Genomic DNA, 26065 nt, shown 5'->3' on the forward strand with positions numbered 1-26065 from the left:
TGTCATTATTGTTAAAGAAGAATCAATGTCTTGTCGAGACGGTGGAATAAAGCTGACTCAGGCATCAAAAGTCAAGAGACTCAAGAAATATAAATTTTTGCTTCGCTAGTAAGGAAGTTCTTAGGTTACATTGGATTTATATGCTTGTGTGTATGTAGTTTTTAATTATTTATTTTCCACATTTTTAATTTGGTTGAGATTGCCAAAGCCCAAAAGATACACTTAAAACACTTATAAATGATGACCCCATTACCAGCTCGGAAGTATGATGCCCCTCAGGACCTCGATAATATTAACATGTTATTCAAAAACTTATAAATGACGTAACTTATATATATAAATGCACTACCATGAAAAAAAACATTCTCATGAGACTGAGTAATAGCTATTTCCCTTCTCGTGATTTTTATTTGGCGAAAATAATTTTAGGAAACATTATTGGGAAAAAATCCACCCTCGAAAAAAACATGAGATTACAAAAATGGTTTATAAAAACTTCAATATTCTCATGAATATAAAATCAATCTTTGAAACAAATCGCCTTTAAAAACTGTTTTAAACAGTATTTACAAATTTGTACGATGACAATTTAATTATTTAGAGCTAATTTAATATTAAAAAAAACAAATAAATACTACTGATTAAACCGCAGGAAGCTAATTCCCTTTTCCTTCTTTCATATCCAAAGTTTACTTGACATGCACGGTGCAAATTAGCATATGCAAAACTTATCCGAATTATGAAGATAAATCACAACTCAAAACTTATCCGAATTATGAAGATAAATCACAACTCAAAACTTAAAAGTAATAACGTGGAGATGCTTTTGAACATTTTTAAATAGTTTGGTTTTTACTTCTTCTCAAAAACACTATAAAAGTATCGCGGGGTTATCTTAAATGGCTATCTTATTTGAGTTTAATTGCTATATAACAATGTCATTTTTTTTTACAATGTAAATCAATCACAATTCATAACGTTATGTGTCACCATAGTATTCTAAAATTCTAAACCGCGTGAAATAATACAGAAACATTGTTTGGTTCGAGAAAGTTTATAGTAGTAATTAAGAAAAGCTAGTCAACTCGGGTGTTGATGATAATACATGTGGTTGGATTCAAATAAAAAAAATGTTTAATAAAAAATTGTTCATCAGTTCCCCCTTCCCACACTTTGGTAATATATTACCTTTCCTTTTTAGCTTTTCTGTAAATAATAATAATAAAAACACCAAGCACTAATATATGCTTTTAGTTCAGGCTTATATATTTATTTTTTTGATATATTATTCTTTTAGTCATTAAATTTTTTATAATTTCTATTTTTAGTGTCAGAACTTTTTTTTTATCTGCGTGTAGTTTTCTAACTTTTTTTTTTACTTTTAGGTTCTTAATTTTTTTCCTCATCCTTATTTGTGATCACTAAAAAACTAAAAGTAATGACGAACAGAATGTTAAGGACTAAAAATAACAATTAAAAATATCGAAACTAAAAATAAAAATTCTAAAAAGTTAGGGAATTAAAAATATAATCAATTTTATTTTTTTAGAACAAAACTATCTTTTACACCAAATAATATTATTTAAACGGGTGAGATTACTTTGAATTTGAATGAAAAGATTCCAGATATTTAATCCGATATATTTTAAATACTTTAACTTTAGTATATAATTTATATTTTATCATTGAAAATCACAAAATAATAACATCGTAATCGTTTTTTACACAATTCGTAATTGTAAAAACTTTAGTTATTTAATATTGTAGTTTATCAAATAAACTATTGTAAGGTAATCCATCTAAAAAATGTTTAACCTAGTAAAATTTCAAAATACAAATATAAGACTTGTTCATACCACAATCTTGATTTGATATAGTAAATCAAGATTTTATGGTTGCTTGATCAAAATTGTGAATAACGAAAATAAATGAGGAAAAATTCTTCTTTATTTTACACTTGGAGTTTTTTCACAACATTATGTCTCATAATTTTTTTTAATAGGACAATAATTGTATAATTATCAATGTCATGATTGGTAGAGATGAGAGAAATAAAATAAAGAAAAATAAAAATTATGAATTAAAAAAGGTAAAGAAAGCAAAGTATAAATTAAAGATGCTTTGTTGAAGAAGAAAAATATAGATAAAGATAGAGATATAAAAATGGACGAAAATAGGTAATAAATAATGCAGTGGGTATCATAATTTATACTTTATTTATTTGTTTTTATCTATTTTCATTCATAATTTTTATTTTTTTTATTCATCCTCTTTATCCTTCCTGCCAAACAACAATAAAAAAGATTAAAATATAATTTTCATCTCCTTATTTTCTTAAGTTTATAATTTTAGTCTTTTTATTTTTTAATTGAAATATTTTATTATCATTTTTAAAATTTTTGCAATTTTAATTCCTCATTTTTCAAGTGAGACACTTCATCTTTCACTCTTAAAAATTCATAATTTTAATTTTTGTAACCAATTTAAAACGTTATTTCATGTATTATGTATATAATTATGTATATAATGTTAATTAAAAAAGTATATAATTAAATCTAAAATTGATAAAGAGAACTAATATTGTAAATTTTTTCTACAGTGGAGAACTAAATATCTCAAGGAACTAAAATGATGATTTTTTTAAAATAATAGGATGAAAATTTCATTTTAGAAAGGAAAAAAAATCACCCTTCCCCTCTCTTCAATTTACGTGCAACCAAAGTAAAAATATGTTATTTGGATACTAAATACGAATTTAATATTGTAGTATTATTAGTGAAAAAAGAGACTCCGTACTATTTTAAAAGTTACTTATATATTTAGTTAGATGTAATTTAATTTTTTAAAGATGTAACTACTCTTGGATGTTAAAATAAATATAATAGTTTATAATAATCGAAGATAAAAATAATAAAAATAAAGATGATATCAAATAAAGTTATTTCCTTTATAATGATGGTTATAGATTCACATAAACTCAAATAACTATCAAATGTGAACTAAAAACATCATAAGTTTTTTTTTTCCCGTAATTGTTATTAACTATACAAATTTTAATCTAATATTTAGGCAATACTAGTCTACAAACTTCCTACAAAACCACTTACATTAACATTGTTTCTTATGGCGAGCTGTTTTAAGAAAATCATACATGATAGAGCTCAATGGTAATGGGAAATATATGAAAAAAATATGTTTTTTTTTTTTGCATATAACATGTATATAGAATATGTTTTTTTTTTTTGAAAAACAATAGAGATAGGTATTTATAAGTAACAATATTTTAATACTTATTAACCAAATCCACCTTTGTTGCTTCTCTAGGCAGCTAATCTCATATTTGAGTCTGAGGGCTCTAGCCTTTTGGGTATAAAAAAACACTTTTCTAATATTCTACTTTGAAGTATATAAAATATTTTTCTTAATCTTATCTTATTAATATAAAATATAAAATCTCTTACAATATTTTCACACGTGTATAATAAAAAAATAATTTCACAACAGAAAAACTGGTGTTTTATCACGGAAAACTCTAGAAAGGCCAAAAAAATATTGCTGAAAACTTGGAATCTTAAAAATCAAACAGAAGGGACGATTTTATTTTTCCTTCACGAAATTAAAGGATAACCAACGCTTTGAATTTTATAATATATGTTTTATGCACAAATAATACTTGCAGTTTTTTTCTCTCTCAGGATATATATGGAAAGTTAAAGATTAAATATAATTATTTAATATGCGGTGTCTACAACATATATATCAAAGAAAAAGAAAAGAAAAGGATCTACCAGAAAAGAAAAGAGATAATTAGGCAAATAACATTTTTTTACAAACTTATATAACCAATAAGTATTTGCCTTTTATATCTTCATCTAATTTTTCAGTATTCATCTAATAATATATTATCTATTTTTTTCTGACATTAATATTATTAGGAAGTTTACTCATCAAAAACATTAATCTTTATCTGAAATTATAAAAGAACACAAAATAAATATTTTTCTCCAAACACAATATATCAATTATGTATTACTATCTATTATTATATTAAACTATTAGTAATAATAACAATATTTAATTTTATTGAATTTTTGATAAGTAGTTTGTTGTGAATATATAGAAGGGTATTGGAATTGTAAACCACGTTATTGTGTGCAGCTTCTTCCTCAGTTGGGTTTCTTCTCGCTTCCTCTAATCTTCTCTCTCTTCACTTTAACTTTAATTTTCTCATTTCGTTCCAGAATTGGGATCAATTCTTGATTATTGGTCGGGGATTGATCAAGTCGCCGAGTCTCTTTCTTTTCTTCCCTGCGATGCTCTCAGTTCCCACATGAAGTTGAAGAGGAAGAGGGCACTTGAAGTGGTTAGTTTTTTTTTTTTTGATGTTGTTTTCCGATTGTTTATATATGCCTCGATTTTTCTGTTTGTTGATCAATTTCATGTTTTTTAGTTCCTTCTTTTCAATTAAGTTTTTTTTTTTTTTTTTTTTTTTTTGTATTTGTTGTTGGGGTTTATAGTGTTTCTTTTTTCCTTTTGATTTTTTTGGGTTGCAACTGTTTTAGATAATTTTTTTATTTTTCGATAAATTTTTCACTTGTTAATGTGCAAACTGTTATATGCGATTTTGCTCGGTTCATTGATCGGGGGTCTTTTGATTGTTACTGTTGGGGTTGGGAAGGAAGTGAGGATTTTTTCGACATGAAATTTGACCCTTTTTAAGTTTCGTTTGGCTGTGAAATTGTTGAGTACTTATTGGAATCTTAGTCACTTTTCCTTTCACGTTGTGTATGATCTCACTTAGTCGATCAAGTTTAACGGAAGAGTTTTTTTTTTCTCATAAAAGGAGATTTTTTTTGTTTGAAATTCGTAGGTGCAGAAAAAAAAGTGATTGATACTATTACTTGCAATGTAAATACGGTGATGCTTACATATTGCTTGATTCTTTTTGCATGGATTCATGGAATTTGGCTGTTGTTTTATTTTGAATTGAAATTAAAGGGGAATTGACTTGAAACCAGGGAATAGAATAGCACGGAATAGGGATGTTTTAATTTGTATATCAACTATTATTGTTAAAATGCAACTGTGCATAAACTTTAGGGGTGTTGCTTTACTTGTTTTATGAAATGTACAACACTATGTCAACTGATGGACTTAATATAAGCTAAGTTGCTGGTTGTAACAATTGATGGACCTATGCATGCGCAATCGTTTAGGAATGTTGCATTTGTAACATGCACTATGGTTTTTCAAAGATCAATAAACATTTTAGTTTCTGATTTTGATTTAGTTCATATTTGATTGTTCCTGATTTTCATGTTTTAATGTGGGATGTGATTTTTTTTTTTCTCTTTATCTTTTGCTTCTTCCATCCATATCAAGTCCCAGTTTCACAGTTCCCAATTCGTGATGTCCTTATTACAACTTTATGTATATACTGCACATGCACCTTTTGGGAAATTGACACTTTGAAAGGTGATCTTTTGTTAACAAAAATAATCATATGTGTTACACTTCCAAAAATAAGTTATCTGAATGTTAAACCAAAATGTCTTTAGAATGAAAGTTATCCTGTTATGCTGGAGTCAAGTCTATACATAGATGTATTCCCCACATTTTTATGGAGATGGTAATCATAATTTTCTTAAATTGGATTGTAAATGACAATTTTGAAGATGCAACATGTGATGCTATTACTTTTAAAGCTTTTTATTATTTTAACTCTGCCTTTGTTGTTGTTACTGTATTATTTTAGTTCATTGTGGTCATATTGACCCAAATTCATACTGTCAATGCAATACTACAATGCCAGTGGATTAAGTCTAATACTTTGAGAAGAGCTTTGCTTTGAGAACTAGAACTCTGCCTCTCATAAGTTTTCTTTATGTCACTTTGCATTTTCTCAATCGGAAAAACATTTTGTGTGTTGGGTTTTATCACCGTTTTTGTTTATTAGCTGGAAATCAGTTTTAGTGTTTAGTATTAGAGTTATGTGTTTATTTCATTTCCATTTGCTCTCTTTCATCTTTTACATTGGTTATGAGTTTAAAGTTATGCTGTGCGCTCTTTTATTATCCTAGTTAAGCTGTTTTGATAGTTGATTATGCTAATTTCAATATGAGCTGAACATCTTGATAGATCAATTAAAATATTGTACCAACCACCTTTTTTGTTGACTGGTTGCAGCCTCCAAAAATTAGATGTTTCATTGATCATGTTACTTCAGTTCCACTTGAGAAGATAGAAGAACCTTTAAAGGGTTTTGTTTGGGAGTTTGATAAGGTATCTTTATGGCCTTGTCTGACACAGACACAACACACATTTGTTTTAATGTGCTTGATTCATTGCTATTTCTTTTCTCGGTGCAGGGGGATTTTCATCACTGGGTTGATCTTTTTAACCATTTCGATTCATTCTTTGAGAAGTATGTAAAACCAAGGAAGGATCTGCAGATTGATGATGATTTTCTGGACTTGGATCCTCCATTCCCCAGAGAATCTGTTCTTCAAATTCTTCGTGTCATCAGAATAATTTTGGATAACTGCACAAATAAGCATTTCTATAGTTCATATGAGGTATGTTATATTTCCTAAAATTATCTTTTCTCACCTTGCTCAGCATAATAAGATGAGAGCTGAGATAGACTTATTGCTTTTGTGTGTATCTGATTTTCCTTGTTCTCTTTTTTGTTGGTGACCTGTAATATACTAACATTTATTTTATTTAACTTAATTTACTTTGAAATATGTTTCCAATTCATGCCTCTAGCATTGATACTTTGTATGCTTTTTGTGTGTCTGCAGCAGCATCTTTCAGCATTGCTTGCTTCTACTGATCCAGATGTGGTTGAGGCTAGCCTTGAAACTTTGGCTACCTTTTTGAAGAAAACAGTTGGAAAGTACTCCATAAGAGAAACTTCTTTGAATTCAAAATTGTATGCTCTTGCCCAAGGATGGGGTGGAAAGGAAGAGGGTCTTGGACTGATTGCATCAGCTGTGCCTAATGGTTGTGACCCTATTGCCTGTGAATTGGGTTGTACCCTTCATTTTGAATTTTATGCAGTAAATGAGTCAGAAAGTGACGTCAAGGTGACTGAACCCTTGGTCCAAGGCTTGCAAATTATTCACTTATGTGATGTCAACAAATGTATGGAAACTGATCTTGAGCTTTTGCATAAGTTAGTTACAGAATATAAGGTACCTGCCAGTTTAAGATTTTCTTTATTGACAAGACTGCGGTTTGCTAGGGCTTTTGGTTCTTTGGCTTCTAGACAGCAATATACATGCATTCGCTTGTATGCCTTCATAGTTCTAATTCAAGCATGTGCTGATGCTGATGACCTGGTTTGGTTCTTCAATGCGGAGCCTGGATTCATCAATGAATTAGTATCATTGCTGAGCTATGAAGATGCAGTTTTGGAAAAAATTCGGATTTTATGTTTGCACTCGTTAGCTGCTCTTTGCCAAGATCGTTCCCGTCAACAGTCAGTACAGACTGCAGTTACATCTGGTGGGCACCGTGGCATTTTATCTAGTCTGATGCAAAAAGCCATTGACTCCGTTACTAGTGATACCTCAAAATGGTCAGTTCATTTTGCAGAGGCACTATTGTCTCTTGTCACTGTGTTGGTTTCGACATCGTCTGGGTGCTCTGCCATGCGTGAAGCAGGATTTATTCCTACCCTGCTACCTCTCCTTAAAGATACAAATCCACAGCACTTGCATTTGGTTGAAAAGGCTGTGCGCATTTTAGAAGCTTTTATGGATTACAGTAATCCAGCTGCTGCTCTGTTCAGAGATTTGGGAGGTTTGGATGATACCATATCTCGCCTAAAGATTGAAGTTTCCAATGTAGAAAATGGTGGAAAGCCGCCAGATGACAATTCTGAGTCTAGTGCAAGAAGTGTAAATATGGTTGGAAGTTCTTCAACTGGGCTAGACGATACACAACCTTTGTATTCTGAACCATTAATTTCATATCACCGTCGGTTGCTGATGAAAGCTTTATTGCGTGCTATATCCTTGGGAACTTATGCCCCTGGAAATACTGCTCGTATCTATGGATCTGAAGAGAATGTGCTGCCTCATTGCTTATGCATAATTTTTAGAAGAGCAAAAGATTTTGGTGGTGGAGTTTTTTCTCTTGCAGCTACTGTCATGAGTGACTTAATACAAAAGGATCCTACATGTTTTCCTGTTTTAGATTCAGCTGGTCTTCCGTCTGCCTTCTTGGATGCTATAATGGATGATGTTCTCAACTCTGCAGATGCCATTACCTGCATCCCCCAGTGTTTGGATGCCTTATGCTTAAATAGTAATGGCCTGCAGGCTGTGAAAGATAGAAACTCTCTGAGGTGTTTTGTGAAAGTGTTTACTTCTAGAACATATTTGCGTGCTCTTGCAGGGGACACACCTGCATCTTTGTCTAGTGGACTGGATGAATTAATGCGCCATGCTTCCTCATTGCGTGGCCCTGGAGTGGAAATGTTAGTTGAGATTCTGGAAACTATCTCAAAAATTGGTTCTGCAGTGGATTCGTCATCCTTGAGTCCTGATCCATGCTCTTCAACCTCTGTTCCTATGGAAATGGATGGTGAGGACAAGAGTTTGATCTTGCCTAATAACAAGGAGTCATCCAAGGCTGATGACACAGAGCAGATAACTGAGCCATCTCCTGATGTGCCAATTGTAAATGTCGAGCCATTTCTTCCAGATTGTGTTAACAATATTGCTCGTCTACTTGAGACAATTCTTCAGAATGCCGATACATGTCGTATATTTGTTGAGAAAAAGGGAATTGAAGCTATTCTGCAGTTAGTTGCCTTACCTTTAATGCCACCTTCTATTTCTGTTGGACAGAGTATATCTGTTGCCTTCAAGAATTTCTCCCCACAGCATTATGTTTCTCTTGCCCGGGCTGTTTGCTCCTTCTTGAGGGAACATCTGAAATCTACCAATGAGATTTTAGATTTGGTGGGGGGAACTCAACTTGCTCTAGTGGAATCTGCAAAGCAGACTAAGGTGTTGAAATATCTTGCTAGCCTGGAAGCTGTCTTAACTCTTTCTGTGTTTTTGTTGAAGGGTTCAACTACTGTTGTCTCTGAACTAAGCACTTCGGATGCTGATGTGTTGAAAGATCTTGGGAAAACATACAAGGAACTAATTTGGCAAATATCATTGTGTAATGATTCTAAGGCCGAGGAAAAGAAGAATGCTGATCAAGAACCTGAGGTTGCACAGGTACCCCCATCTACTGCTGTTGAAAGAGAGAGCGATGATGATTCAAATATTCAGACAGTAAGATCACTGTGGCGTGGAGCACGAGAATTAGTTTCTGTTGTTCGTGGAGAAAGTTTGCACCGCCGAAGTCGGCATGGGTTATCCCGCATACGAGGTGGAAGGACTGGTCGTCACTTGGAAGCTTTAAACATTGATTCAGAAGCAGCTTCTAGTGCTCTGGAAGCACCTTTATCCCAAGATCTGAAAAAGAAAAGCCCTGATGTTCTTGGTTTAGAGATCCTTAACAAACTGGCATCAACATTGCGCTCTTTCTTCACTGCCCTTGTGAAGGGATTCACTTCACCAAATCGTCGCAGAGCTGACTCAGGATCACTTAGTTCAGCTTCAAAGACTCTTGGAGCTGTTTTGGCTACGAATTTTTTCGAGGCTCTTAGTTTTTCTGGGCATTCTACTTATGCTGGACTTGAAATGTCACTTTCTGTGAAATGTAGATATCTTGGGAAGGTTGTGGATGATATGGCTGCTCTCACATTTGACAGCAGGCGTCGGAGTTGTTATACTGCCATGGTTAATAATTTTTATGTCCATGGAACATTTAAAGAGCTACTCACAACATTTGAAGCTACCAGTCAGTTGCTATGGACACTTCCATACTCTCTTCCATTATCAGATATTGATGTTGGAAAAAAAGGGGAAGGAGGTAAACTGTCCCATAACACATGGCTACTTGATACACTGCAAAGCTACTGTCGTTTGCTTGAGTATTTTGTAAACTCGTCTTTTCTTTTGTCTGCCACCTCGGCATCTCAGACAGAGCTTCTTGTTCAGCCAGTTGCAGTTGGTCTCTCAATTGGACTCTTTCCAGTTCCTAGAGACCCAGAAGTTTTTGTCCGTATGTTACAATCTCAGGTTCTGGATGTAATCCTACCAGTCTGGAATCATCCCATGTTTTGTAGTTGTAGTCCTGGTTTCATTGCATCTATTATTTCCCTTGTTACACATGTATATTCTGGTGTTGGAGATGTCAAGCGTAATCATAGTAACATTGTAGGAAGCACAAACCAGCGTTTCATGCCCCCTCCACCTGATGAGGCAACCATTGCCACTATTGTTGAGATGGGCTTTTCAAGGGCAAGGGCTGAGGAAGCATTGAGAAGAGTTGAAACAAATAGTGTTGAAATGGCCATGGAGTGGCTGTTTAGTCATGCTGATGATCCTGTCCAGGAGGATGATGAACTTGCACGGGCACTTGCTCTGTCCCTAGGAAGCAGTTCTGAATCTACTAAAGCTGAGAGTGCTGAGAAGACTATAGATGTGCTAACTGAAGAGGGACATGTGAAGAAACCTCCGGTTGATGATATACTTGCTGCATCTGTAAAGTTGTTTCAGAGTAGTGATTCAGTGCCATTTCAGTTGACAGATTTGCTTGTAACACTTTGCAGTCAGGGCAAAGGTGATGATCGTCCAAAGGTAATATCTTATCTTCTGCAGCAGCTAAAACTTTGTCCATTGGACTTGTCCCAGGATAACTGTGCATTGAGTGTGTTAGCACATATCTTAGCACTGCTTCTTTTTGAGGATGTAAGTACACGGGAAATTGCTGCTCAGAATGGCATTATATCTACCATTATAGATATCTTGACAAACTTCAAAGGTAGACAGGAGTTGGGGAAAGAAATACCAGTACCTAAATGCATTAGTGCTTTACTACTTATATTGGATCAAATGGTGCAGTCAAGACCGAAAGTTGAAAATATTGAAGGAACCCAGACTGCTTCCCTGCCAGATTCTTCTGGGGAGCAATTTCCTGATACAGTTTTACCAAAGGAAAATAAATCAAATGGGAATGAGAAAGAACCTGCTATGGCTTTTGAGAATATACTGGGAAAATCTACTGGTTTTGCAACTATTGACGAGAGTCGTAAATTGCTGGATATTGCATGTGATCTGATAAAACAGCATGTTCCTGCTGTTGTCATGCAGGCTGTTCTGCAATTATGTGCTCGATTAACAAAAACACATGCTTTAGCTTTACAGTTCCTTGAAAAAGGAAGTCTGGTTGCTCTTTTTAATCTTCCAAGGACTTGCTTTTTCCCTGGGTATGACTCAGTTGTGTCAGCTATAGTCCGGCATCTCCTTGAAGATCCTCAAACACTACAAACAGCCATGGAGTTGGAGATACGACAAACTTTAAGTGGAAATCGCCAATCAGGGCGTGTCTCTCCTCGATCATTTTTGACATCATTGGCACCTGTTATCTCTCGGGATCCTATGGTTTTCATGAAAGCTGCAGCAGCAGTTTGTCAGATAGAAACATCAGGGGGAAGGACTGTTGTTGTGTTGTCCAAGGAGAAAGAAAAATCAAAATCATCAAGTGTTGAGGTTGGGTTATCTTCAAATGAATGTGTCCGGATACCTGAAAGCAAGCCACATGATGGACCGGGGAAATGTTTGAAAAGCCACAAAAAGGTTCCCGTTAATCTCACTCAAGTAATTGATCAGCTTCTTGAGATTGTGCTTAAGTACCCACTTGTGAAAGGTCAGGAAGATTCTGAGTGTGACTCAACTTCCATGGACATAGATGAGCCTACCATGAAGGTGAAGGGTAAATCTAAGGTTGAAGAGGCTGGGATATTAGAGCCTGAATCTGAAAGGTCTACAGGACTGGTGAAGGTGACTTTTGTCCTCAAGTTATTGAGTGACATTCTTCTAATGTATGGGCATGCAGTAGGTGTCATACTCAGACGTGATTCTGAAATGTGTCAATTCCGTGGATCTAATCAGCCTTCTGGACATAGTGGTATTATTCATCACGTATTACATCGGTTGTTACCTCTCTCTGTTGATAAATCTGCCGGACCTGATGATTGGAGAGGTAAGTTGTCTGAAAAGGCTTCATGGTTTTTGGTAGTTTTGTGTGGTCGATCTGGTGAAGGGCGCAAACGAGTGACAAATGAACTTGTTAAAGAATTGATGTCTTTTTCAAATCTGGAGAGCAATTCAATGAAAAACAGCTTATTGCCAGATAAAAGGCTATTCACTTTTGTTGATCTAGTGTATTCTATTTTGTCAAAAAATTCGTCATCTGGTAGCCTACCTGGTACTGGATATTCACCTGATATTGCAAAAAGCATGATAGATGGTGGAATCATTCAGTGGCTAACTAGTATTCTGCAAGTGGTTGATTTGGATCATCCTGATGCACCCAAAATTGTGAATCTTATACTCAAAGGTTTAGAAGGTCTTACAAGAGCTGCCAATGCAAGTGAGCAAATCTTTAAATCTGATGGAACTGAAAAGAAAAGATCTGCTGGTTTAAATGATAGATCTGATGATCAAATAACAGCACCATCTGCAGCTGAAGCAGTGGCACATGATCAGAATGTGGGCAGTCAAGAAGCAATCAGAGATACAATGGATAATGCACTTGATCAAGGAACTTCTCAAGGTGATGATCGTGCTGATAATCCAAATCAATCAATGGAACAAGATATGAGAGTAGAAGAACGGGGAGTAATGGCTCAAAACCCACCAATGGAACTTGGAATGGACTTCATGCGAGAAGAGATGGAAGAAGGTGGTGTCTTGCACAACCCAGATCAAATTGAGATGACTTTTCATGTTGAGAATAGGGCTCATGATGACATGGGTGATGAAGATGATGATATGGGTGACGAAGGTGATGAGGATGAGGATGATGATGAGGGAGAGGATGAGGACGAGGATATAGCAGAAGATGGTGGGGGCATGATGTCCTTGGCAGACACTGATGTGGAGGATCATGATGATGTTGGCTTTGGAGATGAATACAATGATGAGATGATTGATGAAGATGATGATGATTTTCATGAGAATCGTGTTATAGAGGTGAGGTGGAGGGAAGCTCTTGATGGCTTGGATCACTTGCAGATACTTGGCCAACCTGGATTTATAGATGTGGCTGCTGAGCCTTTTGAAGGTGTTAATGTGGATGACCTTTTTCGTCTTCAGAGTTTTGAACGCCGCCGTCAGACTGGTAGGTCTTCCTTTGAGAGATCTGCCACAGAAGTAAATGGTTTTCAACATCCTCTCCTTGTTAGACCTCCACCATCTGGCGATTTTGTCTCAATGTGGTCGTCAAGTGGTAATTCTGCATCCCGAGATTCAGAAACCCTGCCATCTGGGAATCTTGATGTGGCCCATTTCTACATGTTTGATGCACCTATTCTTCCATATGATCATGTGCCAAGTAGTCTGTTTGGAGACCGTTTGGGTGGTGCAGCACCTCCACCTCTAACAGATTATTCTGTGGGTATGGGCTCATTGCATCTACCTGGAAGAAGAGTGTTAGGTAATGGTAGGTGGACTGATGATGGTCAGCCACAAGGAAGTGCTCAAGCCGCTGCCATTGCGCAAGCAGTAGAGGAACAATTCCTAGCTCAACTGTGCAGTGTAGCTCCTGAAAGCAGTCCTGTTGAACGACAGTTACAGAATTCTGGAGAACAAGAGAACAAGTCTGATGCTCTTGCATCACATGATGATCCAATATTGACTGCTGGAACTGACTCTACTTCTCAGCAGATTGATAGTCAGGAGCAAGAAAATGGTAATGGAATCAGAGCTCAGCAAATCAATGATGGTGCTCTTTGTGAGGAAGAGATAAATGTAGACTCTGGTGCTCAAGATACAGCTGAAGACCTGCAAGCTAATGAGCCTATGTCGGTTCAACCAGTTTCATTGACTATCATGCCAAATGGTCTTGATTGCACAGTGATTGAAGAAAATGCCACTCATGATGAGAATGTAGAAATAGCTCAGGCATTTGTCAATTCATCTATTAATTCTGATGCTGCTATACAATGTGAAAGTGGTGCTGATGTTCCTACTAGCATCCACAATGTGCCAGTTGAGTCCATGGAATGCAATGGATCATCAAATGCTGACGGGCAGCCTCCTAATGTTGAGTTAGGGGACTCTGGTTTTGAAACTCTTAATCCAGGTGATTCCCATGCATCATCAATTTATGCTAGTGCTGATGTTGATATGGGTGGTACTGATGCTGAAGGAAATCAATCAGAGCAACCAACTGTATCTGAAGACAGGAGGGATGAGATGTTATCAACTCAGAACACTGAGGTTGCTCCAGATGCAACTCAGGCCGACCAAGTTAGTGCAAATAATGAAGCTTCCGGTGCTAATACTATCGACCCTACCTTTTTGGAGGCTCTGCCTGAAGATCTTCGGGCAGAAGTTCTGGCATCCCAACAAGCTCAGTCTGTTCAACCTCCAGCTTATGCACCACCATCTGCAGAAGATATTGATCCCGAGTTTTTAGCTGCTCTTCCTCCAGATATTCAAGCAGAAGTTTTGGCCCAACAAAGAGCTCAAAGGGTTGCCCAGCAGGCTGAAGGACAGCCAGTTGACATGGATAATGCCTCTATAATTGCTACTTTTCCTGCTGATTTGCGTGAAGAGGTTTAAATCTTTATTTTCTGTTGTGCACTTATTTTGTGAAAATATGACATGATTATAACCCTTGTATTTTGCTTTGTACTAGGTTCTTTTGACTTCTTCGGAAGCTGTTCTGTCAGCACTACCATCCCCGTTGCTTGCAGAAGCTCAAATATTGAGGGATCGAGCAATGAGTCATTATCAAGCTCGCAGCCTTTTCGGGAGCAGCCACAGGCTTAACAATCGAAGAAATGGTCTTGGATTTGACCAGCGACCTGTGATGGATCGGGGTGTTGGAGTTACAATAGGGAGGAGATCTGTTCTTACAGATAGCTTGAAGGTGAAGGAGATTGAAGGTGAGCCACTACTTGATGGAAATGCATTAAAAGCTTTGATCCGGCTTCTACGACTGTCACAGGTAACTCTGTTCTCTTCATGATGGTAGTAGTCTTTTAGTACCATTCTCATGCTGGAAGTGAAAAGGCATTTTTTTTATTCCTAATATTTTGCTTGCTATTTATTCTGTAGATTTTTATTATAAGATTTTCAGTGTGTGGGCGGACATATATGTTTTAGTTGTCCATGTTTGTATCTATGTGATTATAATAACTTGCTGATAATTTTTGTCATTTTTTCAGCCCCTTGGAAAAGGCCTTTTGCAGAGACTCTTGTTAAACTTATGTGCACATAGTGTTACAAGGGCCACTCTTATTTATCTTTTGCTTGACATGATTAAATCTGAAGCTGAAGGCTCTGTAGGTAGACCAGCGACATTAAATTCCCAGAGGCTTTTTGGTTGTCACTCGAACACAGTTTATGGTCGATCTCAATTGTTGGATGGTAACATTTGTACTTTAGTCAGGGAAAGAATCTTTATGTGCTTATTTCAATATTATTGTTAATTTTTGCTGATCATTCCCATCATGTGTTCAAACCAGGTCTTCCTCCTCTTGTGTTCCGCCGAATTCTTGAGATTCTAACTTATTTGGCCACAAATCATTCTGCTGTTGCAAAAATGTTGTTTCACTTTGATCAATCAGTTATTCCAGATTCTTCATCTCCAGTTAAGGTGCATATGAATGAGAAAGGGAAAGAGAAGGTTATTGAAGGGGGACCATCACCTAATTCCTCTGGAGCTCAGACAGGGGATGTTCCCCTAGTGCTCTTTTTGAAGCTCTTGAACCGACCCCTGTTTCTACGCAGCAATGCTCATCTTGAGCAGGTCATGGGTCTGATTCAAGTTGTAGTTGATACTGCAGCTTCAAAATTAGAAAGTCAATCACAGTCTGAAAAAGGAATGGCAGATACCCAAAATTTGTCAACCAGTGAAGCTCCAAGTAATACTGAAAAGGATGCTGCTTTGGTGGAGTCGGACTCTAATCAACAAGATAAGCATGCAGATGTAAATCCATGCCCTTCTGAAGGGAAGAAGAATGTAGATATGTACAATATCTTCTTGCAGTTGCCGCAATCTGATTTGCGAAATTTGTGCAGTCTTCTTGGTCGGGAAGGGTACTACCCATAACCTTTTCATATTTATGTTTTGTTTTTGTTATGTATGCTTATCAGAATATTTTTGCTTTCTTTTTCATACTGTCTCACCTGTTAATTCACATTTCCCTCAGTATTTTTCTAGCTCTTTTTAGTTGGGATGAATAAAAGTGACTAATCTGACAATTTTTAGGCTTTCGGATAAAATGTATATGCTTGCTGGTGAGGTGGTGAAGAAGTTGGCTTTCATTGTTCCCTCCCATAGGAAGTTCTTTACTTTAGAGCTTTCAGAATCAGCTCATGCATTGACAGGTTCAGCCATCAGTGAGCTTGTCACACTACAGAAAACAAATATGCTTGGTTTGAGTGCTGGTTCTATGGCTGGTGCAGCCATTCTACGAGTGCTGCAAGCTCTTAGTTCACTCACTTCACTTAATACTTTGGGTGATATGGATATGGAAAATGATGTGGATCAGCATGATGATCAAGCAACTATTTGGAATTTGAATACTGCACTCGAACCATTGTGGCAAGAACTGAGTAATTGTATAAGTGCAGCTGAGATGCAGCTTGGACAGAGCTCTTTCTCTTCTAACATGTCAAACATAAATGTTGCGGAGAATCTGCAAGGTTCCTCTACTTCACCACCTCTTCCTCCTGGGACACAGAGACTCTTGCCTTTCATTGAGGCTTTTTTTGTTTTGTGTGAAAAGCTACAAGCAAATGAATCCTTCATGCAGCAAGACCATTGCAATGCAACTGCCAGAGAAGTCAAGGAGTCTGCTGGTTCAGCTTCAACAAGTGTTAAAATTGGTGGAGACCCACAGCGAAAATATGACGGTGCTATCACTTTCACGAGGTTTACTGAGAAGCATCGCCGACTGTCAAATGCTTTCATTAGGCAGAATCCAGGATTGTTGGAGAAATCACTTTCCATGATGCTCAAGGCACCAAGGCTGATTGACTTTGATAACAAGAGAGCCTATTTCCGCTCAAGAATAAGGCAACAACATGACCAACACTTGTCTGGGCCATTGCGTATAAGTGTAAGACGGGCTTACATTTTGGAGGACTCTTATAATCAGCTAAGGATGCGTCCTACTCAAGATCTAAAGGGGCGATTAAATGTGCAATTTCAAGGTGAAGAGGGTATTGATGCCGGTGGTCTCACCAGAGAATGGTATCAGCTGCTGTCAAGGGTCATATTCGATAAAGGTGCTTTACTTTTCACAACAGTGGGCAACAATGCAACTTTCCAACCAAACCCTAATTCAGTATACCAGACTGAACATCTCTCATACTTCAAGTTTGTTGGCCGAGTGGTACGTTCTACAAACGTATTCTGTATGTGGTCTCGGGATAAAATAGAACCTCCTTCCCCCCAATCTCCTTCCTTTATATTGCTGGATTTTAGATATATTAAAGCTACCTATGGTACGGGTATTACACTTAAGGTTAAAGGTTGAGTGGTTATGGTTCTTTGACACTTGTTATGATCTTTCATGCAGGTGGGGAAGGCTTTGTTTGATGGGCAACTGCTGGATGTTTACTTTACTCGATCTTTCTATAAGCATATACTTGGTGTTAAGGTTACATACCATGATATTGAAGCGGTTGATCCTGATTACTATAAGAATTTGAAATGGATGCTGGAGGTGAGTATTAATTTACAATCTTTACCACTTTATTGTCTATTTTCCTCTTAGACACCAACATCCAACTGCATATAGGAGAGTGTCATATGGAGCTTGGTGTACAGTCTCATCAGTGGGGTGAGAGGGATGAAAATGTTGGTAGTGAGAGGGACAGAGTGACTTGGAGGCAGCATGTGTGTTTTAGCAAGGATTCATGTATAAAATGGTGACTTCAGAAATTGTTAACTTATCTAGGGTGGGAGATTAATCAATGGATATAATTGGATAGGATACAAACTTATATGATTGGATGGTAAATGAGCATACTGTGTTCGAGATATACTTGTTTTCTGCATTTATATTGTTTAATTTTATTTTTGTATGTACTTAACAGAATGATGTGAGTGATATTCCTGACCTGACATTTAGCATGGATGCTGATGAGGAAAAGCACATACTTTACGAGAAGAATGAGGTAAAAGAGCATTTTATTTTGGTTTACCATGTCTTGGCTACGTACAAGCTTAAAAGTAAAAAAAAAAATGCATTTGTTCCATAAAATCTTGTTGAAACTTTTAAGTTTAATCTGACATTATTTTAGGTAATTTAAAAATTTAAATATATTAACTCCAGACAAATTCTTATGAATTCTCCTATCCATTGCTTTTGCCATCTCCCAAAATTCTGAAACAGGTCACTGATTATGAGCTTAAACCTGGAGGAAGGAACATAAGGGTCACAGAAGAAACAAAGCATGAGTATGTTGATCTTGTTGCTGAACATCTTTTGACAAATGCCATCCGTCCTCAAATTAATTCCTTTCTAGAAGGTTTTAATGAATTGGTACCACGAGAACTTATATCCATATTTAATGACAAAGAGCTTGAGCTTCTCATTAGTGGTCTTCCAGAAATTGATTGTAAGTTGATTTCATCATTAGATAAATTATGTAGTATATTTTTAATCTTCAATGATGCATCTGAATGGTGATATTTTCCTTACAGTGGATGACTTAAAGGCCAACACCGAGTATACCGGTTATACAGTGGCATCAAATGTTGTTCAATGGTTCTGGGAGGTGGTCAAAGCTTTCAACAAGGAAGACATGGCAAGATTACTGCAATTTGTGACTGGAACGTCAAAGGTGATGTAGTGGAAACATTGATTTCCTATCTAATAAAATATAAAAATTTCAATGACATGCTAAGGGTACCTGTCCCATATAATAAACAAAAGGCAGAAAAGGAATCACAGACACATACACACAAGGCAAATCAGGAAGTCTCTTGAGAGTAACAAATGTATGGCCAAAGATTAGTTCTTGTGGCAATAGCTCTGATGTGCTCTCTTATACATGCATGCGTGCACACCCTTGTTGGGGTGCTTCTTCTATTGTTGGTGTCATCTTAGGGAAAAAATACAAGCTTTATTTTAGGTATTTAATCTCCTTTGAATTCACTTTGCTAACAGCCTTGCTAACTTGTTTTTCAGGTTCCTTTGGAGGGTTTTAAGGCCTTGCAAGGCATCTCTGGTCCACAAAGGTTTCAGGTTCACAAGGCATATGGAGCTCCTGATCGACTTCCATCAGCTCATACTTGGTGAGTAAACATTATATATATTCTGTTCAGGTCCATATGATTACTGCAAATTGAGTTTCAGCCATCCTAATTCCTTATCTCTTCTTTCAATTGCTCTTTAGCTTCAATCAACTTGACCTTCCTGAGTATACCTCTAAGGAACAGCTTCAAGAACGTTTGTTACTTGCCATCCATGAGGCTAGTGAAGGGTTTGGTTTTGGTTGACCAGCACTTTGGTGCAATATTTTTTTTTTTGCACAGCGGTTCCACCATTTGTGTCTCCAACTTGTCATTTGGAGGTCAGACATCTCTTTCCTCGTATGTCTGTGTGTATATATCTGTGTTTATAAGTATCTTCCATATGATAATCAGAGGAAAATTTTCATGTGCTAAATTGGTCAAACTAATATTCTAATAAATCTTCAAGCTTATGCTTTTGTTTAAATACCATTTAGATCCAAATGGAGAGTTAATATTTTTCATCCCAAAAAAATAAGAGGGACTTCTAATTGTGGTTGTAGACTTGAGTTGTAGAAGATTTGATCAAATTTTTATTTCTTGAAAGAATAATCACTTATGCTTCCCTTCTCTTTGATCAGAAGGAGTTCGTGCTGCTATTCTGTTGTGGGCACTATTGGTAAGCATCACAATGAGTCAATGAGGCATTCTGATGTTGGTGATCAATTTATTCTGATGCTCTCCCTGCAAAAATGGCTAGAATGTTTTTTTCATTGTATAATTCTGCCATGCCTAGTTTGGGAGCTTTCTGACAGCCTTCATACTGTGTCAAGCTTTTGCAATATGGTCCAATCTTAATTTATATGTAGTTTCTATGGCCAAACAGCCTTTTATAGTTCTAGAATTTTCTAATAAGATTGAGGATGTACATATTCTGGAATACATAATTGATGTTTTTGCTCCAGAAAGAAATTGTTCGATTCATTAAAGAGGAGTCTGAAAGATGATGATGCGATGGAACTTGATCACATACTGCAGCAAATTGCAGGAATATAGATTAAAAAACTAGATTTATTATGTCGTTTCCAATTCCTATGTAAAAAACACTGCGCGCTTGAATTTGTTAAAAAATGAACTGTTTTTTTGAGACAAAAAAAAAAGAATAACTTGATAAATATAAAACATGCTTGTATGTTTGACTTCTAGAAAATTGAAAGCACCTAACTCAAGTATATATTAAACATTCCATTAACACAAGTAGATTTATTATCTCTCGCATATTATATTTTTGTTTTTTCTCCATTTTTTTTGGTATACACTTTGATATCTTTCATGAAAGATGCTCTTTGATAAGCTTTTCTTTCAAGTATTTCAAGTAATTGTATATTAAGAATTTAAATTTAAGATCACTGATTAAATTATAATGTTAGTGGATTTAAGCACTGGACGCTTTTTTTTTTTTCCTTTTATTAAATAACTTTAAAGAGCTTGTTTTGGATGTAGTAAACTAGATAGGGTGAAATTAGTGAAGAAACAAATGAAGAAATATGATATTTTCATTGATAGATTTTAAAAAGAGAAAAGAATGAAATTTGTATTAATGGCTAAATTATGTATTTGATACTTTATCTTATTTTTTAGACTTACTTTAACTTCTTATATTTAATAAAAAAAATTAATTTAGTCTTTTATGTTTTAAATTAAGGCCAAATTGATCTTTTATATTTAACAGCCACAAAAAAAAATACTTACTAACTTGGATATGTTTCTGAACGGGGTTTAACTACTGCAATTTCGACTAAATTGGTCGAAATATTTAACAAAACTCCTTCATCAATTTTAAGATGTATGAAGCTGTATAAGAGAAATCACATATGAAAATTTTGAAGTTCTTTGTGAAGGGTAAACAAGTAAGAATTATTTTGTAACAATTTTTAATTGTTATTATAATAAAATTATTTACAAAGTGATGTAATGATACATTGACTCAATTTAAAATATAAAAGATTAAATTAAATTTTATAAAAGATAAAAGATTAGAATCTAAAAAGTAAGATAAGGATGAAATGTGTAATTTAGTTTTTAAAAATAAAATAATTTTTTATGCATAAAAATATAAAGTGTTTTTAATTAAAATAAATAAGAAGGTAAAATATTCAGATTTGTTGGGGAATAAATTTTATTCAATTTTTTTTTTACAATTTCTTTCTTTCTACTTTCTCCTGTTAGAGCCTATGTTGGTTTTTTCATCCAAGAATGATGAAAAACACAAGTTGCACCACCAACTAACCTTGTACTTGAAAGTGGAGTAAAGGCTTTGGGGGAGAAAACAATTGAAAGGGTTTGATATGGGTGGGAGCAAGAAGAGGAAGAGGAAGAGAAACGAAGAGCAAAGGGGAGGCACAGTGTATTCAGAAAGAGAAAACCCACCAGACTTTGCTCTTTTGGCTTCTCTCTACCCTGAATTTCACCCTTTTGTTCAATTCTTACATTCTCACTCTCGCCCCACCATCGATTGGACCGACTTCAATGCCACTCGCCAACTCACGCGCGTCTTGCTCCATCATCGCCACGCTCTCAACTGGTTCTCATATCTTTTCTTTCATTTCACAGTAACACAGTAGTATTGACTGTATTTGAATTTGATGTCAATTCTTTTCTGTGTTATTCGAGCCCTATGGGCTATGAAGACAGTGACACCGACACCGACACACCTATCAAACACACCAAATTCAATCCGGACACAGGCGTCGGTGTCGTGTCGGTGTCGGACACCGGACACGACAAGGGACAAGGGACTAGAGTGTCTGTGCTTCATAGCCTATGGGCACATACCCGCTTCAGAATAGCCACTTTTTATCCCATTTTCCTTGCAAAGTAGCAATTTTTATGCCAAACCTGTTGGAATGTGTTTTGTAGGTGGATTCCTGATGGAAACCTCTGTCCAACTGTGCCAAACAGGTCCAATTACATTCATTGGCTTCAACACCTTCTCTCATCTGACATCATTCCAAACACCATTTCAAGTGATGGCAAGTTCAGGGGATTTGACATTGGAACTGGAGCCAGTTGCATTTACCCCCTTCTTGGTGCTTCTCTTCATGGATGGAGTTTTGTTGGATCAGGTTTGTTGTTTTTCAACAAAACTTAGATGTGACTCTTTGATTGATTTTGGTCTTTTTCTCCTATCACAATTAGAGTTTCATGTCGTCTAATAAAGGTATACATAGGTTATCGTTATCGAGATAAAATTTTAGTTTTGATTAGAAAACAATATAAAAAAAATACTTAAGAAATGTTTGGTAGGCTAATTAATTTCTGTAAATGCTGTTGAAATTGAGATATAGATTTGCTTGCAATGACTGACTGCAGATGTGACTAATGTTGCAATTGAGTGGGCGGAGAGAAATGTTAATAGTAATCCACATATTTCTCAACTGATTGAAATCAGAAAGGTTCAAGACAATGCAAGTGATCCCTGTGTGGAAGTTGAAGAGTCGGTGAATGGTGACAAGATTGCTTTGTGCGGGAGTACTGATGTGGAGGTAGCTCCTTTGCCTCTTGATTTGCATGCTTGCGAGAATAGGAATTATCATGGGCCTCCCATACTTGTTGGTGTGGTAAGGGATGATGAGAAGTTTGATTTCTGCATGTGCAATCCACCATTTTTTGAAAGCTTGGAGGAGGCTGGACTCAATCCCAAAACTTCTTGTGGTGGAACTTCTCAGGAAATGGTTTGCCCTGGTGGTGAGAGGGCCTTCATTACTCGTATTATTGAAGATAGTACTCAACTGAAGGATCAATTTCGGTATTACTATTTGTATATCAAATATCATTCCTATTTTCTTATAATTATGCTCTCATTTGCTTGCAATAAATTTGTCTCATTCATTTTAATTTGTTCATAGGTGGTTCACTTCAATGGTAGGTAAAAAATCAAATCTCAAGTACCTTACATCAAAACTTTGGGAGGTTGGAGTTGCCGTAGTGAAGACAACTGAATTTGTCCAAGGCAGGACATGCCGGTGGGGGCTTGCTTGGTCTTTCTTGACTCCCCTGCAGAAGACACCAGTTTCTTTGCCCGACAAGAAAAACACGTCCTTCATGCTTGAGGTATAGTATACTAGTATCTTTTTTCTACAGTTTCTAACAATTGTATTGTTTTTAAGTTGACACAAACACATTTCATTTGGTTGTTATCTCATGTGAATGAAAAAATTACAGAGTAATCCTAGTTCCTACTTCTCCAATTGGACATTATCTGGCATTCTAAGATATTAACCTCAATAGAATTGTTGAGAACATGATTTGTATATTCTGTGCTACAACTTATAGTGGATATCAGACTAGTAAGAACCTTTAATCCAAAATATGCTTTGAAGAACAATCTAACTGACTGACGACAAGGTTAGGGATTCAGATCATCAATTTGCAAAAGGTGTGTATGTTCTGGGATATTGGGCTGGTTTGTTTAAACTTAAAAAATTAAAAATTAAAATAAGCACTTTTTTAAAAAAGTATTTTTTTAATAAGCAAATAGAATTTGCTAATCAAAATAAGAACAAAAAATAATTTTTTTTAAACAGAAGCAGTTTAGACAAACATACTAAGAAAACGGAAAGCTTCTTATTTTATTAAAATAAGTGTTTTTTTTTTCAAGAAATAAGTTTAAACAAACTCACTTAATATGTATGAAAGCTAACTTGAAGAGACTTCCTGCTAGATGGAAAGGCAACTAATAAGTTCAGACTTCAAAAGCTTGGCAATCTTTCCAGTATGATATTTGGTTATGCGCACCTTATAACGGGAATTATTTTCCTCAATGAGTGAATGTAATGGTTATCCTTTATCTTTCCAATCATTAAGTACACAAGAAATTTTCTGATTTCATGCATACTTATAGTTGGGTGAGCATTCAGTTCTTTTCAGTGTATTCATCCTTTGCATACAAGGTTGTCAGGTGGGAAATGCAATAGCTGTGTTTCCAATTGAGGCAAAAGTTTGTATTTGATTTCCTGTATGAAAGAGATCCACAATTATATGAATTACATGTTGAATTGCCTTGAGATAGTCATCAATTGCACTTTAACATATATTCTCATATGTTGTCACCTTGGTTTTCTCCTGATGTGATTTAGTGAAACATATCTACTTTTCAGGGTCTTCAACGCCAATATGCAGCCATTAATGTGTTGGAAGCTGTCAATTCTTATTTCTCTTCACATGGCCTATCCTGTACATTGAATACCTCCTCTTTCACCGTGGATGTAAGAAAAGACTCTCTACTCAGATTCTGATTTAATTTCCTTTTGATGGCTGTTAAGCATGATCTCATTATAATAGGTTGCAGCAGCAAAAGATGACTGTGATTTGATCTTGAGGAATGGATTACCCATTATCAATAAATCCATCGATTGCCAACCTACAAGAGAGGCATCTAGTGGATCAAGCTTGAATCTCTCTTCCGAGAGATTATGCTTTTATATATCGGTATGCTTGCATTCTTTGCTGGCTTGAAAATTGATTTTTGGTTGGCAGAATTTACATTGATCTTGTGTTATTTATTCCACCCTACAGGTTTTTCAGCAAATCCCTGGGACACTGTTGGTGAAAGGTTCATTACAAGACAGGAATAGCACATTATCGGGTTTTTCTCCAACCCACTTTTCCAATTTCAGTTTTCATATATTTTTTTTTTATTATTTTGGTAGCACTTTGTCTTGAAATAGATTTGGAGGAATGCGTTCTTTGTCTGTGCTTCAGAGATATCCTTATTGGCCATAAATGAAATGATAAACATTATTAATACGGGCTTGATGTGCATTATAAAATAAACACTTGAACTTTACTGGAAATTTATGTTTTTTACTAATGAACGTTGACTCCCCACATGTCATTGTTTGTACCCTTACACATTGGTTCCTGTAGTTGATATATTGATAATTGCAATGATTAAGTTCAAATGGCAGCATCTCTGTTAACTAGTGAATAACTTATTTAGTTGTGGGTTGTTCTCTATGCAGGAGCATTCTCGATGATTTTCCAAAAACTAGAGGAAGCTTTGCGGGATAAATTTTGTACTAAATGAGTTTAGGGTTTTGATTATTTGATTTATTGTTTGGGACAGTGACTGTATATGAAATGGGATGTTGAGAAGTTCTTCAGTGCTAATTTGTGGACTAATGATTTATACAAAGCAAGTAGTGATTATTATTTTGTTCACCAAACCTTTAAGAAACATTCAGTTGGTTTGAAATTGTACTTAGTGGGAGCTGAATTTAAGAATGTCAATCTAACTTTCCATTTATGTATTTGACAATGAACAGTTTTAGTACTTGCTCGATTGCTCCTCATCTGAATCATCTTGTAAAACAGTAACCTCAGGTTGTTACGTGAACACGTTATGGGAAGTGCCAAATTTTCCTTCAAAGATCAATTTAAATCGTCATAATAGTCTAAAAAGGAAAGAAAACATTGAACAAAACCTTATCTGTTTTAAATAATTAGTCCAATTGCAGTTTTGGTCGTTTTAACTTGTAGTTTTGGTCTCGTTAATGTTTTTGAAATAATTAAGTTTTTCTTTTTTAAAAATGAAATGAAATTGATATTTTTCTCAATTTTCCTTTTTAAAAATGAAATGAAACGATTTTTTCTTATTGATTTATAAGATTTATTTTTAAAAATAACTTAAATTTATGGTTATCATTTTTATTTTTATTTTTAATAAAATAATAAA

At 35.5% G+C, this 26065-nt stretch overlaps 2 protein-coding genes across 6 annotated transcripts; both read left to right on the top strand.

Annotated features, from left to right (window-relative positions):
* Nucleotides 1–4136: 4136 nt before the first annotated feature.
* LOC114421504 (E3 ubiquitin-protein ligase UPL1-like) lies at nt 4137–20406 on the top strand. Of its 3 annotated transcripts, none has more exons than XM_028387455.1 (15): nt 4137–4363; nt 6187–6282; nt 6369–6575; nt 6804–14693; nt 14776–15087; nt 15308–15509; nt 15608–16181; nt 16354–17482; nt 17669–17815; nt 18189–18269; nt 18488–18713; nt 18799–18938; nt 19286–19392; nt 19494–19670; nt 19971–20406. In XM_028387455.1, the coding sequence occupies exons 1-14, from the start codon at nt 4331–4333 to the stop codon at nt 19594–19596; spliced, it is 11247 nt and encodes a 3748-aa protein (XP_028243256.1). In that variant the 5' UTR covers nt 4137–4330; the 3' UTR covers nt 19597–19670; nt 19971–20406. The 3 variants fall into 3 exon arrangements, with proteins under 3 accessions (XP_028243256.1, XP_028243257.1, XP_028243259.1); XM_028387456.1 differs by having other exon boundaries at nt 19974–20406; XM_028387458.1 differs by having other exon boundaries at nt 6807–14693.
* Nucleotides 20407–21531: 1125 nt separating this feature from the next.
* On the top strand, nt 21532–25674 carry LOC114421505 (U6 small nuclear RNA (adenine-(43)-N(6))-methyltransferase-like). Of its 3 annotated transcripts, XM_028387461.1 has the most exons (9): nt 21532–21913; nt 22249–22454; nt 22702–22817; nt 22875–23137; nt 23238–23442; nt 24489–24596; nt 24673–24819; nt 24907–24976; nt 25353–25674. In XM_028387461.1, exons 1-9 carry the CDS (start codon nt 21678–21680, stop codon nt 25415–25417), a joined length of 1416 nt encoding a protein of 471 aa, XP_028243262.1. In that variant the 5' UTR covers nt 21532–21677; the 3' UTR covers nt 25418–25674. The 3 variants fall into 3 exon arrangements, with proteins under 3 accessions (XP_028243262.1, XP_028243260.1, XP_028243261.1); XM_028387459.1 differs by having other exon boundaries at nt 22702–23137; XM_028387460.1 differs by having other exon boundaries at nt 21572–21913; nt 22291–22454; nt 22702–23137.
* The last annotated feature ends 391 nt before the right edge of the window (nt 25675–26065 follow it).

This window comes from Glycine soja, chromosome 8 (assembly GCF_004193775.1).
Source record: "Glycine soja cultivar W05 chromosome 8, ASM419377v2, whole genome shotgun sequence".
Taxonomy (NCBI): Eukaryota; Viridiplantae; Streptophyta; class Magnoliopsida; order Fabales; family Fabaceae; genus Glycine; species Glycine soja.